Raw genomic sequence first — 26,432 nt, 5'->3', positions numbered from 1 at the left:
CAGAAATCCATTAGCAGTCCATCACAGGTTAACACACACTACCTTACTTATTTTCATTCACTAACACCTAGGGGCTAGCCAGTCCACCAAATAGCATTTTTTAGTAGATACGAGAAAACCCAGATCCCAAGGGCTGTGCAAAACCTACTATACTTGCCATACTATACAGTCTAGTTTACATTACATTTACATTTTTGGCATTTAGCAGACGCTCCTATCCAAAGCGACTTACAGAAAGGGAAGCGTGGAGGAGGCTTGCTGATGTTTTGAGGTTGATTGGTTGGCTCTGGCACGATGGAAACAAGATTGTTTAGGTGATTTGGAGAAACACGAGCCTGTAATTAAAGGGAACACCATGTGTCCCGAGAAGCATGGAAGAGGCTCACTGATGTTTTGGGGTTGATTGGTTGGCTCTGGCACGATGGAAACAAGATTGTTTAGGTGATTTGGAGAGACATGAGCCTAGATGTGTACTGAGAAGCATGGAGGAGGCTCACAGCTGTTTTGGGGTTGATTCATTGGCTCTGGCATGATTGAAACAAAAGATTATTTAGAAGATTTGGAGAGACATGAGCCTGTAATTAAAGGGAACACCATGTGTACTGAGAAGCTTGGAAGAGGCTCACTGATGTTTTGGGGATGATTAGTTAACTCTGACACTGTGGGTGTTGAATATGTACAAATTATGATGGATTTGGAGAAGAATGTACAGCACAGTGTAGGAAAGCTCTGAGTCAAACGTGGGTCATGGTTTCTCCAGCAGAAGAACAACCAATAACATTCCAGAATGATACCATTCCAAGAACTAATGGGTAGAAAATATTGGACAGTTCAGAAGTGGGTTGTTATGAGTTCCGTTTTCAATCCCACTGCTTGTTTGAGGAAAGATCTGAAACTCTCACAGCTGTGAGAAGGTTCTAATCTTCTAATGATAGAATATTAGATGACAAACATGCCAGGGATGTCTGGACTGTGCCACTTTCTTTCCTTAAGTAGAATGAGTTTGCAGAATCTCCTAGCCTGAATAAAAGCCAAAGTATCCACCCAAATGGCCCCTCAAGCGTGAGGAAGGAAACAGTTCTCAGGTCCACATAAAAGGCTGCAGAGTAATGCATTATGCAGAAAGTGTACCATCCCAGAAATACCATTGCAGCAGCTTGTCTGTGGTATAAACGAGGGTGGGGGCTTTTTTAAAAACAGACACTGTAATACATTTAAATCAACCACGATCAACCTTTTTCCCAGTCTGCTCCTGTATTTAGGGGTCGTCAAGTCAAATGTATTCATATAGGGCTTTTTACAATAGACATTGTCTCAAAGCAACTTTACAAAATCCAGGACCAACAGATACAAAAACCCCTGATGAGCAAGCCGAGGGTGACAGTGGCAAGGAAAACTCCCTTAAAATGACAGGAAGAACACTCAGCAGGGCCCATCCTTCTTGGGTGGTCTAGATTACAGGGTCGTCACAGGGGATCATTCTGATCCGCATACCTAAACTGGCACAGTTTTTACACCAGACACCCTTCCTGACACAACCCTCCTTAAGAGCCCCCTTCAATTCCCATCAGACATAGCCACGTCTGTGTATATGCCCAAAGCCGCCACCCCTCCCAATCCCGGATCTCAGGAGACTAAAAAAGTCATATCTCGATATGCTTTTGAGAAGTGGCGATATACTGTACAATACGGTATAATGTAAACTTAAAGTACAGTGGCAGACCACTGCCCGTATTTTAGCTTATTTTGTTCACAAGTTATATTAAAAACATATACAGTGTATCACAAAAGTGAGTACACCCCTCACATTTCTGCAGATATTTAAGTATATCTTTTCATGGGACAACACTGACAAAATGACACTTTGACACAATGAAAAGTAGTCTGTGTGCAGCTTATATAACAGTGTAAATTTATTCTTCCCTTAAAATAACTCAATATACAGCCATTAATGTCTAAACCACCGGCAACAAAAGTGAGTACACCCCTAAGAGACTACACCTCTAAATGTCCAAATTGAGCACTGCTTGTCATTTTCCCTCCAAAATGTCATGTGACTCGTTAGTGTTACTAGGTCTCAGGTGTGCATAGGGAGCAGGTGTGTTCAGTTTAGTAGTACAGCTCTCACACTCTCTCATACTGGTCACTGAAAGTTCCAACATGGCACCTCATGGCAAAGAACTCTCTGAGGATCCTAAAAGACGAATTGTTGCGCTACATGAAGATGGCCAAGGCTACAAGAAGATTGCCAACACCCTGAAACTGAGCTGCAGCACAGTGGCCAAGATCATCCAGCGTTTTTAAAGAGCAGGGTCCACTCAGAACAGACCTCGCATTGGTCGTCCAAAGAAGCTGAGTGCACGTGCTCAGCGTCACATCCAACTGCTGTCTTTAAAAGATAGGCGCAGGAGTGCTGTCAGCATTGCTGCAGAGATTGAAAAGGTGGGGGGTCAGCCTGTCAGTGCTCAGACCATACGCCGCACACTACATCAAATTGGTCTGCATGGCTGTCACCCCAGAAGGAAGCCTCTTCTGAAATCTCTACACAAGAAAGCCCGCAAACAGTTTGCTGAAGACATGTCAACAAAGGACATGGATTACTGGAACCATGTCCTATGGTCTGATGAGACCAAGATTAATTTGTTTGGTTCAGATGGTCTCAACCATGTGTGGCGGCAATCAGGTGAGGAGTACAAAGATAAGTGTGTCATGCCTACAGTCAAGCATGGTGGTGGGAATGCCATGGTCTGGGGCTGCATGAGTGCAGAAGCTGTTGGGGAGTTACATTTCATTGAGGGACACATGAACTCCAATATGTACTGTGAAATACTGAAGCAGAGCATGATCCCCTCCCTCCGGAAACTGGGTCGCAGGGCAGTGTTCCAGCATGATAATGACCCCAAACACACCTCTAAGACGACCACTGCTTTATTGAAGAGGCTGAGGGTAAAGGTGATGGACTGGCCAAGCATGTCTCCAGACCTAAACCCAATAGAACATCTTTGGGGCATCCTCAAGCGGAAGGTGGAGGAGCGCAAAGTCTCGAATATCCGCCAGCTCCGTGATGTCGTCATGGAGGAGTGGAAAAGCATTCCAGTGGCAACCTGTGAAGCTATGGTAAACTCCATGCCCAGGAGAGTTAAGGCAGTTCTGGGAAATAATGATGGCCACACAAAATATTGACACTTCAGGAACTTTCACTAAGGGGTGTACTCACTTTTGTTGCCGGTGGTTTAGACATTAATGGCTGTATATTGAGTTATTTTGAGGGAAGAATAAATTTACACTGTTATATAAGCTGCACACAGACTACTTTTCATTGTGTCAAAGTGTCATTTTGTCAGTGTTGTCCCATGAAAAGATATACTTAAATATCTGCAGAAATGTGAGGGGTGTACTCACTTTTGTGATACACTGTATAACAAAAACATATTTTGTATTATTACAGGCTGTATTTGTATTCATATTGACAATATTTATATCAAACAACTCAACTCAGATGAACCACACAGCAGCATAAATCATAACCGCTGCTTACCTGAGCTTCTGTTCTTCAAATCAAGACCAAATCTATACCCGTGTGTTGTTCCATTAGGGATATAATCTACTTGCTTTTCTTCTTGGAGGCCATCTTGTATGTTTCTAGATAGATATTTCCAGGATATATAAACCTATATCCAACTGTGTTTGTCCACCTAACTAACGAGATAATATATTCTCTCGGCTTTCCCGGTAAAAAGCTGAAACTGGTAATTCGTTAACTAAGCTGTCACTTATGCATTTACAACCAATAAAGAGAGAGAATGAAATTCTGCCCAAAATCTAAATTCGGAAGCTCTGATTGGTTTATACAGCTGTTTATCAAGGCCTGGACCACGACTGAATCTCTTTAACAAATGAGCCGATTCATGGAGTTGTTTACGCACTACACCATAATGAAACAGAGTGAGCATTACAAATGAATCGCTACCATAGATAAGATTCCAATGAATAATTCGTTTGAAAAGAGTCGTTTCTGACTCTTTACTCAGTGATTCAGTTTGCGTGTGTGTGCATGCACGCACCCACCGTGAAAGAAAGCGTGCTGTTTTAAATGTTCTCAAATGGTAACCTGTGTATCCTAGGCATACTCGATATATCGAATATGGTCATTTTTAACATCATGTAAAAAGTAATATCAAATATATGGATATTTGTGATATACCGCCCAGCCCTAGTTCATTCGTCCCAAAATGAAATGCACCATCCTACAGAACCAATCAGCTCTATCTATCTAACTTATTATTGCCATATTAATTTATAGAGCTAAAAAATATGGACCAATATTGCTAGATTGATTTAAAATGCATGCATTTGGAAAGCCTAACAGATATTTAGTTTAATAACACTCCATCTGCCATGTGCATCAATTTGAGTGAAAGTTACAAGGTCTATTAACAGCAAACTGAATACAATAATAATGTAACACCCTATGAAATCGGTGGTGCGGAAAACAAGGACAGAATCAATAAATCAAATAACTAAACAGCAATGCATGCAAATATGATGATGATTTGGGGAAGCTTGTTACAAAAATTCCAAACATACTTAAAGTTTCAGGCATTTTTCGACGTTCCCACAATTCTGTCATGCTTCCGCGTCTAGCATTCTAAATTTATTTTACACCAAATGCCCTTAATCACCTACAGTAGGTGAATGTACACATTAAAGTCAAATGGTTAACAGGTAGCATGTACTCCACTTGTGCTTGAGTGGCACAGTGATCTATTACACTAGACCACAACTAGCACTATCAGCTGTTCGGGCATATCCACAGACATGATTGGCATTTACATTTTCGGCATTTAGCAGACGCCTTTATCCAAAGCGACTTACACTACAGATACAGTATACAGTATAAGCAATTGGGAGTTAAGGGCCTTGCTCAAGGGCCCAACAGCAGCAACCTGGCAGTGGTGGGGCTTGAACCAGCAACCTTCTGATCACTAGTGCAGTACCTTAACAACTAGGCTACGGCTATTGGCTATGTCTGAGGGGAGGGATGGCCAAACCAAAACCTTGCCATGACTGTATACTGTAAGTCCGAGCTAACCAAACCAATCAGAGCTTCCGAAATCAGATTTTGGGTGGAACTGCAATCTCTCTCTTCATTGGTTGTTGTATAAGTGACAGTTTAGTGAACAAATTACTAGTTTCAGCTTTTTACCGCGAAAGCCGAGAGAATAAGTGATCTAAAACGGTTTTCATTAGTTAGGTGGACAAACACAGTTGGATATAGGTTTATATATTCTGGAAATATTCTAGAAACATACAAGATGGCCTCCAAGAAGAAAAAAAGTAGATTATATCCCTAATGGAACAACACACGGATATAGATTTGGTCTCAGTTTAAAGAAGAGAAGCTCAGGTAAGCAGCGTATACAGATATAATATCAAGTGTCAATATTAATACAAATGCATTGTGTTTTTAAGATAATTTATAAACAATATAAGCTAAAATACGGACAGTGACCTGCCATTGTACTTTAAGTTTACATTATATCATATCATATATCGCCACTTCTCAAAAGCATATCGAGATATGAGTTTTTTAGTCATATCGCACAACCCTTATGTACATGTTAAACCTGTCAAATAGACAAAACCAAAACAAACTGATTTAACAACAAGTGTTTATAACAAAGTTTCACCTTTCAGATTGTTCAGACTGATAGATGAGCGCTGATAAATCACTTAATCAGCTAAATTGTATTTACCATGTAACCGTTTTAAAAAAATTGATTCGAAACTGCTCCGGCCATTTAAGTTAGGGACACCCAAACATCTCAACTGCACTTCAGTTCATCCTATAATATATTACAACACATTCCTGAACATCAGGATCATATGAATACTGTGATTCATCAAAACACCCTGGACTGGATGATTAAGTTACTGACCACCAAAATCAAACCAGCGATTGGTTAGAGGGCTCAGATTGCAATCTCATGCCACATCAGTTTTGTTGATGCTGTAATGATTACCCAAAGGATATACAGGGGTATATTTTAGTATACTGTCATTTTAGTGTGGGAGGTTTCATGGCTAAATTGGACCAGTCTGGTGGCCATCTTCATTAATTGCACATTGCACCAGTAAGAGCAGAGTGTGAAGGTTCAATTAGCAGGGTAAGAGCACAGTTTTGCTCAAAATATTGCAATGCACACAACATTATGGGTGACATACCAGAGTTCAAAAGAGGACAAATTGTTGGTGCACGTCTTGCTGGCGCATCTGTGACCAAGACAGCAAGTCTTTGTGATGTATCAAGAGCCACGGTATCCAGGGTAATGTCAGCATACCACCAAGAAGGACAAACCACATCCAACAGGATTAACTGTGGACGCAAGAGGAAGCTGTCTGAAAGGGATGTTTGGGTGCTAACCCGGATTGTATCCAAAAAACATAAAACCACGGCTGCCCAAATCACGGCAGAATTAAATGTGCACCTCAACTCTCCTGTTTCCACCAGAACTGTCCGTCGCGAGCTCCACAGGGTCAATATACACGGCCGGGCTGCTATAGCCAAACCTTTGGTCACTCGTGCCAATGCCAAACGTCGGTTTCAATGGTGCAAGGAGCGCAAATCTTGGGCTGTGGACAATGTGAAACATGTATTGTTCTCTGATGAGTCCACCGTTACTGTTTTCCCCACATCCGGGAGAGTTACGGTGTGGAGAAGCCCCAAAGAAGCGTACCACCCAGACTGTTGCATGCCCAGAGTGAAGCATGGGGGTGGATCAGTGATGGTTTGGGCTGCCATATCATGGCATTCCCTTGGCCCAATACTTGTGCTAGATGGGCGCGTCACTGCCAAGGACTACCGAACCATTCTGGAGGACCATGTGCATCCAATGGTTCAAACATTGTATCCTGAAGGCGGTGCCGTGTATCAGGATGACAATGCACCAATACACACAGCAAGACTGGTGAAAGATTGGTTTGATGAACATGAAAGTGAAGTTGAACATCTCCCATGGCCTGCACAGTCACCAGATCTAAATATTATTGAGCCACTTTGGGGTGTTTTGGAGAAGCGAGTCAGGAAACGTTTTCCTCCACCAGCATCACGTAGTGACCTGGCCACTATCCTGCAAGAAGAATGGCTTAAAATCCCTCTGACCACTGTGCAGGACTTGTATATGTCATTTCCAAGACGAATTGACGCTGTATTGGCCGCAAAAGGAGGCCCTACACCATACTAATAAATTATTGTGGTCTAAAACCAGGTGTTTCAGTTTCATTGTCCAACCCCTGTATATTGCGCAACACTTGGCTACTGGTTGCTGGAGGCTCAAGAGAACATCAATGTAATATAGCAAGTTATACTTCATCATAAACCCCAGTCCCTGTATATAATTAGAGATCATTATACAGACTTAAGCAGAGATCACCACTGATCGACAGCTGGGACCCTGCTGTCATAAATACCAGACGAGCTCGACATAACTGCCCTGCTTGAACTAATGAGTCATATTTATCACTCGATTGTGCAATGTTGATGTCCTGGGATAAGCTAAAGTAAGTCACACCTACATCATGCTATGCAGTGATGTACCACATATCTACAAGATTATAGCAACTTTGTTTACAAATCAATTTACAGGGTGGGCCATTTATATGGATACACCTAAATAAAATGGGAATGGTTGGTGATATTAACTTCCTGTTTGTGGCACATTAGTATATGGGAGGGGGAAAACTTTTCAAGATGGGTGGTGACCATGGTGGCCATTTTGAAGTCGGCCATTTTGGATCCAACTTTAGTTTTTTCAATGGGAAGAGGGTCATGTGACACATCAAACTTATTGAGAATTTCACAAGAAAAACAATGGTGTGCTTGGTTTTAACGTAACTTTATTCTTTCATGAGTTATTCACAAGCTTCTCTTTGTTTACAGCCATTGACATGTCGCAGAGGTTAACACGTGAGGAGCGGATAGAAATTGTGTTGATGTCTGGTGAACGCAGTACCCGGGTCATTGCAGCAGATTTCAATGCAAGACACCCTACGAGACCACCCATCTCCCATGCTACAGTTAGCAAACTGCTTGCCAAGTTTCGTGAAACTGGTTCAGTGTTGGATTTGCCAAAATGTGGACGCATGAAAACTGTCACTAATGAAGAAACATCAGTGGCTGTCCTAGCTTCATTCAGCAAGAGCCCACAGCGTAGCACTCGCCGCATGTCACTGGAGAGTGGCATCAGTCAAACATCCCTTCGGTGGATATTAGCTACTCAAATGGCACCCTTACAAACTCCAGCTGCTGCAGCATCTCAACGAGGATGACCCAGATCGGCGCACTGAATTTGCAGAACAAAAATTGGAACAGGACCCTCAGTTTACACAGAACATTTTGTTCAGTGATGAGGCAAACTTTTATGTGAATGGTGAAGTTAACAAACAAAACCACCGCTATTGGTCTGACACTAACCCACATTGGATAAATACCTCCAAGACTGTTGGAACACAAAAATTGATGGTATGGTGTTGTATATGGGGTACAAAGATAGTGGGGCCATTCTTCATCAATGGAAACCTCAAGGCCACTGGATATTTGAAATTGCTACATGATGATGTGTTTCCCTCTTTATGCACTGAAGCTGGCACGTTCCCTGAGTTTTTCCAGCAAGATGGTGCACCACCACATTATGGGTGTCAGGTCCGAGCATTCCTAGATGAACAGTTTCCTGGAAAGTGGATTGGTCGTCGTGGGCCAGTTGAATGGCCCCCAAGGTCTCCCGATCTGACCCCCTTAGACTTTTATCTTTGGGGTCATCTGAAGGCAATTGTCTATGCTGTGAAGATACGAGATGTGCAGCACCTGAAACTACGGATACTGGAAGCCTGTGCTAGCATTTCTTCTGCGGTGTTGCTATCAGTGTGTGAAGAGTGGGAGAAGAGGGTTGCATTGACAATCCAACACAATGGGCAGCACTTTGAACACATTTTATAAGTGGTCAGAAACTTGTAAATAACTCATGAAAAAATAAAGTTACGTTAAAACCAAGCACACCATTGTTTTTCTTGTGAAATTCTCAATAAGTTTGATGTGTCACATGACCCTCTTCCCATTGAAAAAACTAAAGTTGGATCCAAAATGGCCGACTTCAAAATGGCCGCCATGGTCACCACCCATCTTGAAAAGTTTTCCCCCTCCCATATACTAATGTGCCACAAACAGGAAGTTAATATCACCAACCATTCCCATTTTATTTAGGTGTATCCATATACAAATGGCTGTTATCACAGCTTTGTCATAAATCACACTGTGGGGGGGACAAACTGCCACAAGCATAACAATAGTGACTAACCATAAATATTTTTAAAAAATGTAATAATTTAGGATAGCCAAAGTTAACTATAATGCAATCCTGGAATTTTCTTGTAACTGATTATGCTGAATGCGTTGGCAAAAGCAAGGTAGCATCAATCAAATGTATAATTTACATCACTGGCCATTTTTAACCATTTCTCTTTATCAGCCTTTGAAGCAAGGTGGTTACGTCCCCGACAATATTCACATAAGCTTACAATGTACCCCCCAACACACAGATCAGCTATAACATTAAAACCACCTCCTTGTTAATACATTCACTGTCCATTTTATCAGTTCCACTTACCATATAGGAGCACTTTGTAGTTCTACAATTACTGACTGTAGTCCATCTGTTTCTCTGCATGCTTTGTTAACCCACTTTCATGCTGTTCTTCAATGGTCAGGACTCTCCCAGGACCACCACAGAGCAGGTATTATTTAGGTGGTGGATCATTCTCAGCACTGCAGTGACAATGACATGGTGGTGGTGTGTTAGTGTGTGTTGTGCTGGTATGAGTGGATCAGACACAGCAGCGCTGCTGGAGTTTCCACTCACTGTCCACTCTATTAGACACTCCTACCTAGTTGGTCCACCTTGTAGATGTAAAGTCAGAGACGATCGCTCATCTATTGCTGCTGTTTGAGTTGGTCATCTTCTAGACCTTCATCAGTGGTCACAGGACGCTGCCCACGGGGTGCTGTTGTCTGGATATTTTTGGTTGGTGGACTATTCTCACTCCAGCAGTGACAGTGAGGTGTTTAAAAACTCCAGCAGTGCTGCTGTGTCTGATCCACTCATACCAGCACAACACACACTAACACACCACCACCATGTCAGTGTCACTGCAGTGCTGAGAATGATCCACCACCCAAAAAAAACATTGAAGAACAGCATGAAAGTGGGTTAACAAAGCATGCAGAGAAACAGATGGACTACAGTCAATAATTGTAGAACTACAAAGTGCTCCTATATGGTAAGTGGAGCTGATAAAATGGACAGTGAGTGTAGAAACGAGGTGGTTTTAATGTTATGGCTGATCGGTATATATATATATATATATATGGAATGGGTCCAAAATCACCACTTCACAAAAAGGAATTCATGTGCGCAAATAGTCCAACAGTTTAGAAACAATGTCTCTCTGTGTATGATTGCTAGACATTTAAGAATTTTACCAGTACTGCAGAAAACCCTTAGCACTAAACTGTTTATAGCTGCATCTACAAATGCTGACAAACGCTCTACTATCCAGAGCTAAAAACCCAAACATATACATATGGTAGTTTAGTAATTAGGGCTCTGGGCCCTAACTAACCCTCTCAGCTCCAGGAGCACCAATTAATGACTGACCCTGCATTCTGATCCAGGGTTTCAAAACAAGCTGGAATATGTAGATAAAGTTTATTATTAAGTTCAGGTGTATAAGTCAAATCCATTGCTAACAGGTGTATAAAACCTACACTGTTGATCATAACTTAGACCTTCTCATTCAACATCAGTGCCTGTAATCACAAATGTCCAAACACTACTAACTCAAATGGCTCAAACCCCACCCATTACAAGAATAAGTAAAGTTTTTACTCTAGCTTGCCCAGCCTCTATGAACAATTTAACTTTATTTTAGGTGATTGGAGTGTAAAATAACATTTTAGTTCAGACTGTTTTCTTTTTATAATTAAACTAGCTTTGTGGCATTAAACAACTACATTCATTCATTGTCTGTTTTACCCCGGTTTATCCTGGTCAAGTTTGCAGAGGGTCTGGCAAAACCTAGGTAACATCCCAGACATGTCACCAGGCCATCACAGGGCACACCCACACACACCACACACACCACACACACCACACACACACACACACACACACACACACACACACACACACACACACACACACACCACACACCACACACACCACACACACCACACACACAGGGCAACTGTAGTAGCTTTAACTAGCCTGACTGCATGTCCTCGAACTTGAGGAAGAAAACTGGAACACCCGGAGGAAAACCCACACGGAAACAGGGAGAACATGAAAACTACACACAGGACCCTGGACACCTAGCTGGAGATTCAAACCCAGACCCTTCTTGTTGTAAGATAACAGCGGTACCTACTGCACCACTGTACCACAGTAAATAGACAATAAAATCCATATAAGGCTGATTTTTGTTAGCAAACATTGTTATGATTAATATGGTTTAACTTGACTGCATAATAAAAGCCTAATGTACACTGCCTGGCCAAAAAAAATGGTCACACACTCTAATATTTGGTTGGACCGCCTTTAGCTTTGATTACGGCATCGTTTCCACAAGCTTCTGCAATGTCACAACATTTATTTCTGTCCAGAGTTGCATTAATTTTTCCCCAAGATCTTGTATTGATGATGGGAGATTTGGACCACTGCGCAAAGTCTTCTCCAGCACATCCCAAAGATTCTCAATGGGGTTCAGGTCTGGACTCTGTGGTCTGGACTCTTTCACAATTTGAGCCCGATGAATCCTGGCATTGTCTTCTTGGAATATGCCCGTGCCATCAGGGAAGAAAAAATCCATTGATGGAATAACCTGGTCGTTCAGTATATTCAGGTAGTCAGCTGACCTCATTCTTTGGGCACATAACGTTGCTGAACGTAGACCTGACCAAGTGCAGCAACCCCAGATCATAGCACTGCCCCCACAGGCTTGCATGATGGGTGCATCACTTCAGCCGCCTCTCTTCTTACCCTGATGCGCCCATCAATCTGGAACAGGGTAAATCTGGACTCATCAGACCACATGACCTTCTTCCATTGCTCCAGAGTCCAATCTTTATGCTCCCTAGCAAATTGAAGCCGTTCTTGCCGGTTAGCCTCACTGACAAGTGGTTTTCTTAAGGCTACACAGCTGTTTAGTCCCAATCCCTTGAGTTCCCTTCGCATTGTGCGTGTGGAAATGCTCTTACTTTCACTATTAATCATATCCCTGAGTTCTACTGCAGTTTTTCTACCATTTGATTTCACCAAATGTTTAAGTGATCGCCGATCACGATTATTCAAGATTTTTTTCTGACCACATTCCTTCCTCGAAGATGATGTTTTCCCCCACTGTCTTTCCACTTTTTAATAATGCGTTGGACAGTTCTTAACCCGATGTTAGTAGTTTCAGCAATCTCCTTAGATGTTTTCTCTGCTTGATGCATGCCAATAATTTGACCCTTCTGAAACAGATTAACATCTTTTCCACGACCACAGGATGTGTCTTTCCACATGGTTGTTTAACAAATGAGAAGCTACTCACTGCATCAGTTAGGGTTAAATTTACATTTTACATTTTCAGCATTTAGACACTTTTTATCAAAAGCGACTTACAGTACTGTGACAGTATACAGTCTAAGCAATTGAGGGTTAAGGGCCTTGCTCAAGGGCCCAACAGTGGCAACCTGGCAGTGGTGAGGCTTGAACCGACAACCTTTTGATTACTGAACCAGTACCTTAACCACTAGGCTACAGCTGCCCTATTTTTAATAACTTAAAAATACTTAATACTTAAATAACTTGTTGCCAGCTGAAACATAATAACCCATGCAGTAATTATCCAATGGGAGGCTCTTACCTATTTGCTTAGTTAAATCCAGGTGGTGACCTTTTTTTTTTGGCCAGGCAGTGTATATTATTATAATGGAATACTGTTGTGGATACACTTATTTGTACTGTTAGGTGGTAATTCATTAGTACTCAATATTTTGGTCTTAAATAGCCTGTTATTAATAATTTATATACCGTTTTAAAACCACATATTTGCTTGTATGCATTTGCATTGGAACAGTTCATCATGTACAGGTCTACAAATATCGCGATATTTTACCATAAGGATACATTTACTTCAAATATCGCGATATTTATCAAATCGCTGCCACCAATCAGTGCTTTAAGAACATTAGGCATTAAAATGTGCCATGTGCATAATTTATATGCCAGCATACCAAACATTACGTATTATATTAAGTGTTAAAAACAGAAATCTCATCCATGCACCGAGGCCCATTGATCATGAATGAGAAACTATGGGTTCTATAATAAAACAGTCGTGACTTACAGGTTTGTGTCTGTGTTAGTTCATGTTTCTCCACTTCTGTGCTGAGATCTTCGTGTTCCATGTTTTCCTCTGTAAATCAAACAGATTGTAGCTGTATCCCTCCAAACTGTTTACGCATTCCTCCACCATACAAAGTGTAAAATCCCGAGTCCTCCTCACTCCGTGTATTCAACCGGTCCCTAAATCACACACCAGCGCCCAGATATAACGAGAGGAGACGAAAATCCGCCGGTCACACGACCTGAAAGTTTGAACACAGAAATAAAATGTTCCCGGACTCAAATTATCTCCTAATTGCTTGATTCTTTAATATCAGACCGCGCTAAGGGATTTATATAAACACACCACCGTACACAGAGAGAAGCAACTTACGGTATGTGTGAATGATCAAATGGTCGCTGCAAGGATCGTCCAAACGTTGCCGCAATCTCGACCGTACCATTGTTTCTCACAGGGGTGACCCTAACTTCATGCGGACTTATTTACTCTTTCTTTTGTCCTTACCTCATAATGCTGTTAAAATTCTACGGTTAAAAAACAGTCTAACACTATAGTTTGATTTCTGAACGTAAGAAGAAACGTAAGAAGTGGCTTCTTGCGTTTCAAATAATTCCCATAAAACGAGTCCTCCCCTGCTTTCGCCTCCAATGATTTCTCCCATATAGGCTGGTGTATTCAAACGGTATGGCTCTCAGCTGATTGCAGTCACAGTGTCGACACTCACTAGGTTGATCTACTGTACAGTATGTGTATCAGTTGATAGTTCAAGTACAAGACATTGTAGTGTTTTCTGGTACAAACGTGTCAGGTTGATTGTCACCTAGTGTCACATAGACTGTCTGCAAAAGGTCTGACGGATTTCATGGGGAACTTCAGTGGCCTGCACAGGACCTGAACACCTTTAGGATGGATTGGAATGTCAATTCAACATCAGTACCTGATCCTACAGATGTTCATTTGATTAAATAGGTACAAATTACTACAGACATGTTTTAAAATCTTGTGGAAAACCATCCTAGTAAAGTGGAGGCTGTTATCACCGTAAAAATGGGGTGAATTCATAATAATGACTGCACAGGACCTGAACACCTTTGGGATGGATTGGAATGTCAATTCAACATCAGTATCTGATCCTACAAATGTTCATTTTACTAAATAGGTACAGATTACTATAGATACGCTTTGAAGTCTTGTGGAAAACCATCCTAGTAAAGTGGAGGCTGTTATCACCGTAAAAATGGGGTGAATTCATAATAATGACTGCACAGGACCTTAACACCTTTGGGATGGATTGGAATGTAAATTCAACATCAGTATCTGATCCTACAAATGTTCATTTGACTCAGTAGGTACAAATCACTACAGACACGCTTTGAAGTCTTGTGGAAAACCATCCTAGTAAAGTGGAGGCTGTTATTACCGTAAAAATGGGGTAAATTCATAATAATTACTGTAGTTTTGTAATGGGATGTATTTGTTTACATTTATATTTGCAGCATTTAGCAGACACTTTTATCCAAAGCAAATTAGGATTAAGAGCCTTGCTCAATGGCCCAACAGTGGCAACTTGGTGATTGTGAGCCTTGAACCAGCAACCCTATGATTACTACTCCAGTACCTAAACCACTGAGCTACTGCTGCCCTTTTTGTCTGTGGCTCATTGACAAATGTTGGTTTTATAGCTAATTCATTGTGTTTTCTAATATTATGACAATCTGCTGGGCTAATTTAACTGAACCCAATGTAATGTATAAGAAAGCAGCCAAGGTCAGGAAAAAATCTATTGTGTCACACCTCAAGTACATTTGACAAGATGGTCAGGATGATTGGTTATCCAAAAACCACTGTCGGTTATGAATTAGAAGCTGCTGGAGCATGGGTGTCCACAGTCACCAACAGTCAAGCAAGCTTTACAATGCCATGGACTGTTATGCAAAAAAGCCATTGCTTCTGCTGTTTCTTGTTTCTAGTCATGTACTAGCAACAAACGTGAGTTTTAAGATCCTAATTAAAACAGTATTGGTGCCATTTTCTAATGCATGACAGTCTTGTTTTATTAATGGTTCTTGAATCTGACCATTAAGTCTCTCAGCATTGGGTGGCAGTTAGTTTTTTTCCTGACTAGCCATGAACTTAATGGCTATGGTTAAACTAACCCTCTTTATGTAGGCACAGAGAAGTAACCAGTTATTATCAACCATACTAAGTAACAATAATTTGGAATATCACACCACAAAATTATAATACTTTGTAAACCATAAAATTATTATATAATTTAGCTGACTACAGTGTAACAGCTGTTAAAGGCTATGGTGTTAACTGATGTTTTGTGTACATGACCATGAGCATTTCCCAGTTGTGGTCAAGGGATAAACAATTCTTCCAATGTTATTCCACTTGTACATTTAAACTTTAATTCTACCTACTGTTAACTACATCTATTTTACTGTAAACACTACCATAAAAATGTATAATAATTAAAACTCTAAATATAAACCAACTATGAAGCAGTTTGTCACCTGTAGATTGCAGCTAACATCTGCTTAGCAGTGAAGGTTTGATATAATGGGGTGAGAGAGGATGAGGGGGAGGCAAATGGCATGCTTGAGAGAGAACACCCCCGTCCCCCAAAAGAAGCAGTGGGGCTTCTTTGTGCAGCTGTTGAGCCATGTTAACTCACAAACCCCCAAGAACCACCTGTCACTGCAACTGGACATAGAAGAGGAGGATTAAGGGGGCTGGGGACCAGAATACAAAACAACAGACATACACAAGAGCACTTAAGCAGTCAGTAAAAGTGCTGGATCAGAGAGAGAGAGGCAGATTTAATACACAGTAAACAGTTATTGCACTGGAATAAATACACAAATAAGGTTGCATATACACCAATATTTACAGTAGAATGCTACTGCTCAATAAAAGCCAACAATACAAACAGACCCTAATGCTAGATAATGAAAAAACAATTAATCTTGATGATTGAAAGTGAAATGAAGGATACCAGAATGACAATGTGTATTGTAATTGGAATATAATGGACTGTGATACCAATTTATGAGCATCAAAGTTACAAAAGAACCTGTGGAATAATATAGATGGTTTAACAGGCTGTATTGTAAATATGATCATGATTGCTTAGAGTACTATCAAGACATATTCAATTCATGCTAATTGTTTGGTATATGTCAGTTTTATTGCTTTCAAATGAATGTAAAGGTTTAAAAAAGCAAAAGTCACCACATTAAACATTGTGTTAACTTTTAATTGGAACTTAACTTGCAGAAAACATTGAAATAAGTATAATTTAGTATTTGTTATGAGTATCTGCTCTTCGGTTGAGAGTGACGCATTTCTCGCTCACCTACAGATCAATGCTTGAGTGTATGGATTGCATCCTCTTTCCACCACATTGGTTTTTCCTATAGTAGTGCACAGTCATGCTTAAAGAAGAAGGATAAGACGTATAGATGAAGCATCCAATGTACATTGGGCAATGTCTGTGGTTCCAGGTATAGGTCATATTACTAAGAGGTTTAAATTAGTGGAATGGAATAAGCCTAACTTGGAAAAGAACATTCTGTAATGGTCATAGAAAGTTAAAAGCTAATTGATTTCTAGCTCTATATTGTAAAGTAAAAATATATTTTATATATTATATAATACAGGCCAACGTAATTAGGCTAATTTCCTTAAATTAAGTTACACTTCTTTATGCTAAGAACTTGTGACAGTCTGATTCTCCAACATTTCTTTAAATATATCAGGCTGAGCGAGGGAACATCAGGTGACAGGAATATTAAATTAGTAACACATTAACTGTCTAAAGTGACAAATGAGAAGACATGGAGGGCACAGATAAAGAGCCAGGCAGGAGTCTATTAAGTGTCTAACCGTACGGTGGTGAACATGAAAAGTCCCCCGTGTTGAAGATCTTAAAAAGGAGGCTTCATTTGTGAACAGCAGCTGTCCCTCTCCAACCAAAGCGTCCTTAAAAACCTCTTTTGAGCAGAGATATGTACACAAGGAACACGAGTGTGTACACTCACTGGGGCATATGCATATCACAAATATAACCCTATTCTCTTTGTGGGTACTCGGCATGAATACAGAAGGCCTAAAGATGAATACTAAGTAAAAGAGATCTGGGTTTGAGGTAAACAGTTCACACAATAGAGCATGATGTAATCTGAAGTGATTCAGTGCACAGTACACCAAAGAAAAAAACCAAGGGAAAGCATGCTAGTGTCATGAAAAAAACCCTGCCTGAGGCTGGTAATGACTATAGAGGGAAAAGTGTTATGCTATCATCCCAAGCTTCAAGAAGTTCAACAAAATTTAGGGTATGGTAGCATGAGCGTGAACATCTGAGTGCCATCAAATCACAGAAACACTGTAGTGTTTATGGACATACACACAGAAAATGTGCATGAAAGCAACGCTACACATGTTTTAATGCAGACACAAATTTTGCAATTTATCTAAACAAGTGGGCACTCAGGTGGCGCAGCGGTCTATTATGCTAACCCACCACCGCTAAGATCTGGTTTTGAATCTCAGAAGTGCTATCGGCCAGCAGGGTGTCTACTGGCACCTGTCCAGGCTATTCCTTCACAGTGGAAACGGACTCTCTGTAACCTTTACTAGGATAAAACAATTGATAAAAATGAGGTAAAAAAATGTTAACCAGTTTTATAATACACTCTCCTTGTTATGTTTGCTTATTATACTTCCAGGGCATATATTCACCTATATTGTACTTACTTTTATTTGTACTTACATGTTAAGCATTGTTAGCAAAATCCAATTTCCTGACTGATTGTATAACTATATATGCAGTCACGTGGCTAGGTTTAAACCTTATAGTGAAAAAAAACACTGCAGCATGTGTACTGCTAAAGAAGACTACCTATTGTCTTAAAAAGTCCAAGGGTCACTCTCATGAAAGACCAGGGTCATCTCCAGCCCCTTAATCACATCACAATTGCCCAAAACCCCCACATGCTGAATATCTGTGGCCAGAGTTAAGTACCAACACAGACTAGAATTCTGGCAAAACAGTAGCCACATCTTTTCTATTTGTCTTTTGTTCTGAAATTGGATTTTCATGAAATGAAAACCACTTTATCCTGGTCAGGGTTTCAACAGGTCTGGTTCCGGTTCCAATGAATTGGAAGACTTTGGTCATCCTCTCTTCTTCCTCAGACATAGCCAATCATGTCCTGTAGATGCCTGGCTGGCTAATATCAGAATCTCAAACCCAGATCTTAGTGGGTTAGTATAATAGACCACTGCACCATGGACAGACTTATAAACTATGTACTATATTAAATTGTAATACATACAGTAATACTAATACATACAGTATATTATTATATCATATTATATATATGTATGTATATATAATATGGTGGTATATATATACAGTGTATCACAAAAGTGAGTACAACCCTCACATTTCTGCAGATATTTAAATATATCTTTTCATGGGACAACACTGACAAAATGACACTTTGACACAATGAAAAGTAGTCTGTGTGCAGCTTATATAACAGTGTAAATTTATTCTTCCCTCAAAATAACTCAATATACAGCCATTAATGTCTAAACCACCGGCAACAAAAGTGAGTACACCCCTAAGAGACTACACCCCTAAATGTCCAAATTGAGCACTGCTTGTCATTTTCCCTCCAAAATGTCATGTGACTCGTTAGTGTTACTAGGTCTCAGGTGTGCATAGAGAGCAGGTGTGTTCAATTTAGTAGTACAGCTCTCACACTCTCTCATACTGGTCACTGAAAGTTCCAACATGGCACCTCATGGCAAAGAACTCTCTGAGGATCTTAAAAGACGAATTGTTGCGCTACATGAAGATGGCCAAGGCTACAAGAAGATTGCCAACACCCTGAAACTGAGCTGCAGCACAGTGGCCAAGATCATCCAGCATTTTAAAAGAGCAGGGTCCACTCAGAACAGACCTCGCGTTGGTCGTTCAAAGAAGCTGAGTGCACGTGCTCAGCGTCACATCCAACTGCTGTCTTTGAAAGATAGGCGCAGGAGTGCTGTCAGCATTGCTGCAGAGATTGAAAAGGTGGGGGGTCAGCCTGTCAGTGCTCAGACCATACGCCGCACACTACATCAAATTGGTCTGCATGGCTGTCACCCCAGAAGGAAGCCTCTTCTGAAGTCTCTACACAAGAAAGCCCGCAAACAGTTTGCTGAAGACATGTCAACAAAGGACATGGATTACTGGAACCATGTCCTATGGTCTGATGAGACCAAGATTAATTTGTTTGGTTCAGATGGTCTCAAGCATGTGTGGCGGCAATCAGGTGAGGAGTACAAAGATAAGTGTGTCATGCCTACAGTCAAGCATGGTTGTGGGAATGCCATGGTCTGGGGCTGCATGAGTGCAGCAGGTGTTGGGGAGTTACATTTCATTGAGGGACACATGAACTCCAATATGTACTGTGAAATACTGAAGCAGAGCATGATCCCCTCCCTCCGGAAACTGGGTCGCAGGGCAGTGTTCCAGCATGATAATGACCCCAAACACACCTCTAAGACGACCACTGCTTTATTGAAGAGGCTGAGGGTAAAGGTGATGGACTGGCCAAGCATGTCTCCAGACCTAAACCCAATAGAACATCTTTGGGGCATCCTCAAGCGGAAGGTGGAGGAGCGCAAAGTCTCGAATATCCGCCAGCTCCGTGATGTCGTCATGGAGGAGTGGAAAAGCATTCCAGTGGCAACCTGTGAAGCTCTGGTAAACTCCATGCCCAGGAGAGTTAAGGCAGTTCTGGGAAATAATGGTGGCCACACAAAATATTGACACTTCAGGAACTTTCACTAAGGGGTGTACTCACTTTTGTTGCTGGTGGTTTAGACATTAATGGCTGTATATTGAGTTATTTTGAGGGAAGAATAAATTTACACTGTTATATAAGCTGCACACAGACTACTTTTCATTGTGTCAAAGTGTCATTTTGTCAGTGTTGTCCCATGAAAAGATATACTTAAATATCTGCAGAAATGTGAGGGGTGTACTCACTTTTGTGATACACTGTATATATATATACATATACTGTATATACAATTATACAGGGTAAGATATATACAATTAGCAGGGTAAGAGCACAGTTTTGCTCAAAATATTGCAATGCACACAACATTATGGGTGACATACCAGAGTTCAAAAGAGGACAAATTGTTGGTGCACGTCTTGCTGGCGCATCTGTGACCAAGACAGCAAGTCTTTGTGATGTATCAAGAGCCACGGTATCCAGGGTAATGTCAGCATACCACCAAGAAGGACAAACCACATCCAACAGGATTAACTGTGGACGCAAGAGGAATCTGTCTGAAAGGGATGTTCGGGTGCTAACCCGGATTGTATCCAAAAAACATAAAACCACGGCTGCCCAAATCACGGCAGAATTAAATGTGCACCTCAACTCTCCTGTTTCCACCAGAACTGTCCGTCGGGAGCTCCACAGGGTCAATATACACGGCCGGGCTGCTATAGCCAAACCTTTGGTCACTCGTGCCAATGCCAAACGTCGGTTTCAATGGTGCAAGGAGCGCAAATCTTGGGCTGTGGACAATGTGAAACATGTATTGTTCTCTGATGAGTCCACCTTTACTGTTTTCCCCACATCCGGGAGAGTTACGGTGTGGAGAAGCCCCAAAGAAGCGTACCACCCAGACTGTTGCATGCCCAGAGTGAAGCATGGGGGTGGATCAGTGATGGTTTCGGCTGCCATATCATGGCATTCCCGTGGCCCAATACTTGTGCTAGATGGGCGCGTCACTGCCAAGGACTACCGAACCATTCTGGAGGACCATGTGCATCCAATGGTTCAAACATTGTATCCTGAAGGCGGTGCCGTGTATCAGGATGTCAATGCACCAATACACACAGCAAGACTGGTGAAAGATTGGTTTGATGAACATGAAAGTGAAGTTGAACATCTCCTATGGCCTGCACAGTCACCAGATCTAAATATTATTGAGCCACTTTGGGGTGTTTTGGAGAAGCGAGTCAGGAAACGTTTTCCTCCACCAGCATCACGTAGTGACCTGGCCACTATCCTGCAAGAAGAATGGCTTAAAATCCCTCTGACCACTGTGCAGGACTTGTATATGTCATTTCCAAGACGAATTGACGCTGTATTGGCCGCAAAAGGAGGCCCTACACCATACTAATAAATTATTGTGGTCTAAAACCAGGTGTTTCAGTTTCATTGTCCAACCCCTGTATATATTAATATACATATAAATAATAATTATAATTTTTGTTTTTTTCTAGCTGCTTATTTTTGGTCAGGGTTGCGGTGGGTCCAATGCCACCCACAAACACTGCCAATAGACAGGGAAGATTTAAGTACCCACAAGTTGGGGCAGTTTAGATCAGGCAGTCCAACGTAAGTATGTTTTAGAAGATAGTTCTAAGCTAACTGAGTAAATCTTGGACACTAGAAAAACATGCTTTGGCTACTAAACTTTTTTTTATTGTATATAAAAAAAATACAACTATTCTTTTTATCCTCATTATTTACCATATTTACAGAAAATAATGTACATGCACCTGCACTTGTCTATGACATGAGGCTTAGCATAGCCCCCAAATACCTTTCACCTAGCATCTTATACACAGCCCCCCTCCCCCTTTCCTCCAGCCTACTATCCTGTGCTTTATTCATTGCCATGATAGAGGCTAAGAGGATAGAGAGAGAAAACCACCAAAAATGCCCCCTCCCTAAGCAACTGGTGAATGCTACCAAACATTCCTCAAACCTCAATTAAATGTTCTATTTTAGTCTAACACGATGTCATCCAGACATTACGACATTCACTTGGTAAGAATCAGACCTGGCGTTTGCAGTAGAGTTCCTCCTCAATAATGAGCTTGCTGTGTCAATTGGCCATAAATAAAGCCTTTCAGGAGGAGTAAGCCACTTGTGACTGACACCGTCATGCTGCAGGCTGAAGCCGCATGTGAATGATGGTTGTTATTGAGCTATGAAAGACAGCTTTTATTTGACATTAAATAGATGGACGAGTGGCAGCAGGGCACGAACAAGCTCAGAGAGTTAAGATAACCCTGAGTACAGAGGTCACACATTATTTCTGCTTGATCAACTTCTCACTTATTTCTAGTCTGACTGAAGCTTCTTTATTCTGCCTTTCATACAGGAGTGACAAATGGAGTAACAAATTATGCTTCTCTCTGGCAGTCTGATGAAGGAGTTTGGGTTTGGTGAACACCAGGAGAACGTTACCTGCCTGACTGCATTGTGCCAGCTGTACAGTTTGCTGGAGGAGGGATAATGTTGTGGGGTTGTTTTCTAGGGGTTGGCTTAAGCCCCTTAGTTCCAGTAAAGGTAAATCTTAATGCTTCAGCACACCAACACATTTTGGACAATTGTATGTTTCCAACTTTGTGGAAACAGGTTGGGGAAGGACCTTTTCTTTTCCAGCATGACTGTACCTTAGTGCACAAAGCAAGAGCACTAAAGGCATGGTTGGGTGAGTTTGGTGTGGAAGAACTTGACTGGGCTGCACAGAGCCCTGACGTCAACTCCATCAAACACCTTTGAGATGGACTAGAACAGAAATTGGGAGCCAGGTCCTTTCGTCCAACATTGAGGTGAGGTGTCGGACCTCACAAATGCTCTGTTAGATGAATGGGCAAAAATTCCCACAGGCACACTACAAAATGTTGTAGAAAGCCTTCATAGAAGAGTGAAAGCTGGGGGGGACTCAATATTGATACCTATGGATATGGAATAAAATGTCATAAAAGCTCCTATAGGTGTAATGTGTCTGTGTCCCAACACTTTTTCCCAAATGTGTTGTCCAAATAGCTATACTTTTGTCAATATATCCAATATGTCCAAAAAGCTAATGGTCAGGTGTTCACAAACATTTAACTACTAATGTAGGTTAAAGCATTGAGATTTCCGTTCACTTCAATGCAAGAGTTGGTGAAGCACACCAAAATGGGTCCTAAAGACCTGGGTTCAGTCCCTATTTCTTATAACTCTCTCTAAGAAGTTTGCATGTTCTCTTCCATCATCATATTGGATTGGCTGCTATAATACACCGATCAACCATAACATTAGAACCACTTCCTTGTTTCTACACTCACTGTCCATTTTATCAGCAATTACTGACTGTAGTCCATCTGTTTCTCTACATACTTTTTTTAGCCTGCTTTCACCCTGTTCTTCAATGGTCAGGACCCCCACAGGACCACCACAGAGCAGGTATTATTTAGGTGGTGGATCATTCTCAGCACTGCAGTGACAATGGCATGGTGGTGGTGTGTTAGTGTGTGTTGTGCTGGTATGAGTGGATAAGACACAGCAGCACTGCTGGAGTTTTTAAATACCGTGTCCACTCACTGTCCACTTTATTAGACACTCCTACCTAGTTGGTCCACCTTGTAGATGTAAAGTCAGAGATGATCGCTCATCTATTGCTGCTGTTTGAGTTGGTCATCTACTAGACCTTCATCAGTGGTCACAGGACGCTGCCCACGGGGTGCTGTTGGTTGGATGTTTTTGGTTGGTGGACGATTCTCAGTCCAGCAGTGACAGTGAAGTGTTTAAAAACTCCAGCAGCATTGCTGTAGTGGTCCTGTGGGGGCCCTGACCATTGAAGAACAGAGTGAAAGCAGGCTAAAATGGCATGTAGAGAAACAGATGGACTACAGTCAGTAATTGTAGAACTATAAAGTGCTTCTATATGGTAAGTGGAGCTGATAAAATGAACAGTGAGTGTAGAAGCAAGGAGGTGGTTTTAATGTTATGGCTGATCAGTGTATTATCAAGCTTTTACTATACTGACGGTGCTTTCAGAGACAGTTTGGAATTCCATACTGAGGGCTGCAGCTGGAAGCATAACGTTTACAATACTATTTTAAAGCTTGTGTAAAAGCCGCTGTTGCTTGTGGATGTTTCTTGTTTGCTACATTTGAACAACTCTGGCTGAAAAGGATTTGACAAACAGACTAGATGAAATTATATCTTATGTCAGTGCCACATGGAAAGTTAAAAGGTCAGTAGTTGATCCAATCTAGCACCAGCGTTTGTCAATGGAGATTGCATCGCAGTATGCATTGTTACATGCATTGTTTTCAATGGGTGTGGTTAAAGTAGACAAAGCTACTAATTAGAAAACATCCTTCTGTTGTTAATCTGATCACTCTGTAATATCAGTTGTGGTACATATGAGGTATTTACAGCCAGAAAATTCTAGCACCTCTAACCTAATGTACTAGTATTTCTCTTTCTATTCTGCAAGAGAAAAGGCTTAATCCCCAGGGGCTCCAAAAGGGGAAATCCTCTTCCTGCTGTGCCCCTTGGACAGAAGTCCACACTATTTCTCAATGGCCCACACTGAGAAACTTGTGACATGGCACATATTGAACAATGTTTGTATAGAATCATGCACAAATATCACTATGTTTCCAAGTTACTTGTTAGAATATTGAAGCAGGATTCCATAATGAGCATTTAGTAACATTGGCTATGCCCTAAATTAGTATCAGTGCAGTGGTATAGTCTGTTATCAGCCAACCGGGTGTTTACACAGACATCAGCATTATGGCTATGTCAGACGGGGGTGAGAGGGGTGGATGCCCAAACCCCATGTAATGAATTTGCGCCCTGTCCCGGGTATTCCTGCCTTGTGCCCAGTGTTTCCCGGTGGAACCTTATCCTTGATAAAGTGTTTGAGTAAAATAGAAATGAAAAAAAAAGAGTTGTAGTAGGCATTTAATGTACAAAATCATATCATACGAGATAAATTCTTAATCCTTTTCTGTTTAAAGCTTTTTAAATTTTTTTTTGTATTTTTGAACTACGTGTCCATGTGTCAAATTTTACTTCTTGACTTTGGCAAGAGGGCGGCACGGTGGCTCGGTGGGTAGCACTGTCGCCTCACAGCAAGAAGTTCCTGGGTTCGATCCCCAGACGGGGCGGTCCAGGTCCTTTCTGTGTGGAGTTTGCATGTTCTCCCTGTGTCTGCGTGGGTTTCCTCCGGGAGCTCCGGTTTCCTCCCAGAGTCCAAAGACGTTTAATGTAGGTGCATTTGATATACAGAATTGATTGTGATGGTGTTTGACATTGAACTTGAACTGATGAATCATGTGTAACCTGTAACTACTTGTCCTGTCATGAGTTGAACCAAAGTGTAAAACATTACCTGTAAAGTCTTAATAAATTAATAAATAAATAAATAGTATTAATAGACCAATGTTTAATGTACTTTTTTGGCTGCAGTCAAATGTACTATTTATTAATGTACTATTTTGGCATAGGATGTCACCAGCTACAATTATAAAAACTAACAAAAAATTTAGGTCATGCCACAAACAATCCAAGTGTTTGAATGTGTATTTTATGGCCGAGTACATTTTTAAAAACACAATAAATTCTAAGCAGAGGAAGCTGATTCATTAGCCAAAGGACAGACAAATTCTAACACGTACATAATCATTATTTCCATCTTATTCCCTCCCTCAACTTCCTGCCAAATGCCAACACACCTTCTCACACACTGTCAGCTGAGCTAAATGATAAGACTGGAGAATGACGTTCAGTGAGAGGAACTGAGTGCCAGTGGCGGGGAGCCAGCATTCCACTGACATACACAGAGATAAAGACACATTCTGACTCTGAATTGAACAAAAGGTATAAAGTTCAGCGGTTTTAGCAGACGCCATCCATGACTGCCAGAACAACATGGCCTTTCAAAGAGAGTTGGTCTCAAAGTGTGGTCTCCGAATGTAGGACCCTGCGCTCTCACCTGGCCAGTTACCGACTATAGCAAATCACAGTTAAAGGTATCTCAATTATACACTGATCAGCCATAACATTAAAACCACCTGCTTGTTTCTACACTCACTGTCCATTTTATCAGCTCCACCTACCATATAGAAGCATTTTGTAGTTCTACAATTACTGACTGTAGTCCATCTGTTTCTCTAC

General features: G+C 41.2%; 1 protein-coding gene across 5 annotated transcripts in view; it reads right to left on the bottom strand.

Moving 5' to 3' along the window:
• The window catches only part of map7d1a (MAP7 domain containing 1a), a 65,650-nt gene extending 51,792 nt beyond the window's left edge, over positions 1-13,858 (bottom strand). For 3 of the 5 annotated variants that reach the window (XM_062991378.1, XM_062991379.1, XM_062991377.1), the window contains exon 1: positions 13,441-13,752. In XM_062991378.1, coding sequence (XP_062847448.1) covers positions 13,441-13,501 — 61 coding nt within the window. In that variant the 5' untranslated portion in view covers positions 13,502-13,752. Of the gene's footprint in view, positions 1-13,440; positions 13,753-13,812 lie in introns of those variants that run through there. The other 2 variants (XM_062991376.1, XM_062991380.1) reach the window with 2 other exon arrangements.
• Between the last annotated feature and the right edge of the window lie 12,574 nt (positions 13,859-26,432).

The sequence above is a fragment of the Trichomycterus rosablanca genome, chromosome 3 (genome assembly GCF_030014385.1).
Source record: "Trichomycterus rosablanca isolate fTriRos1 chromosome 3, fTriRos1.hap1, whole genome shotgun sequence".
In the NCBI taxonomy this organism is placed as follows: Eukaryota; Metazoa; Chordata; class Actinopteri; order Siluriformes; family Trichomycteridae; genus Trichomycterus; species Trichomycterus rosablanca.
This window is presented reverse-complemented; position numbering and strand designations above follow the sequence as displayed.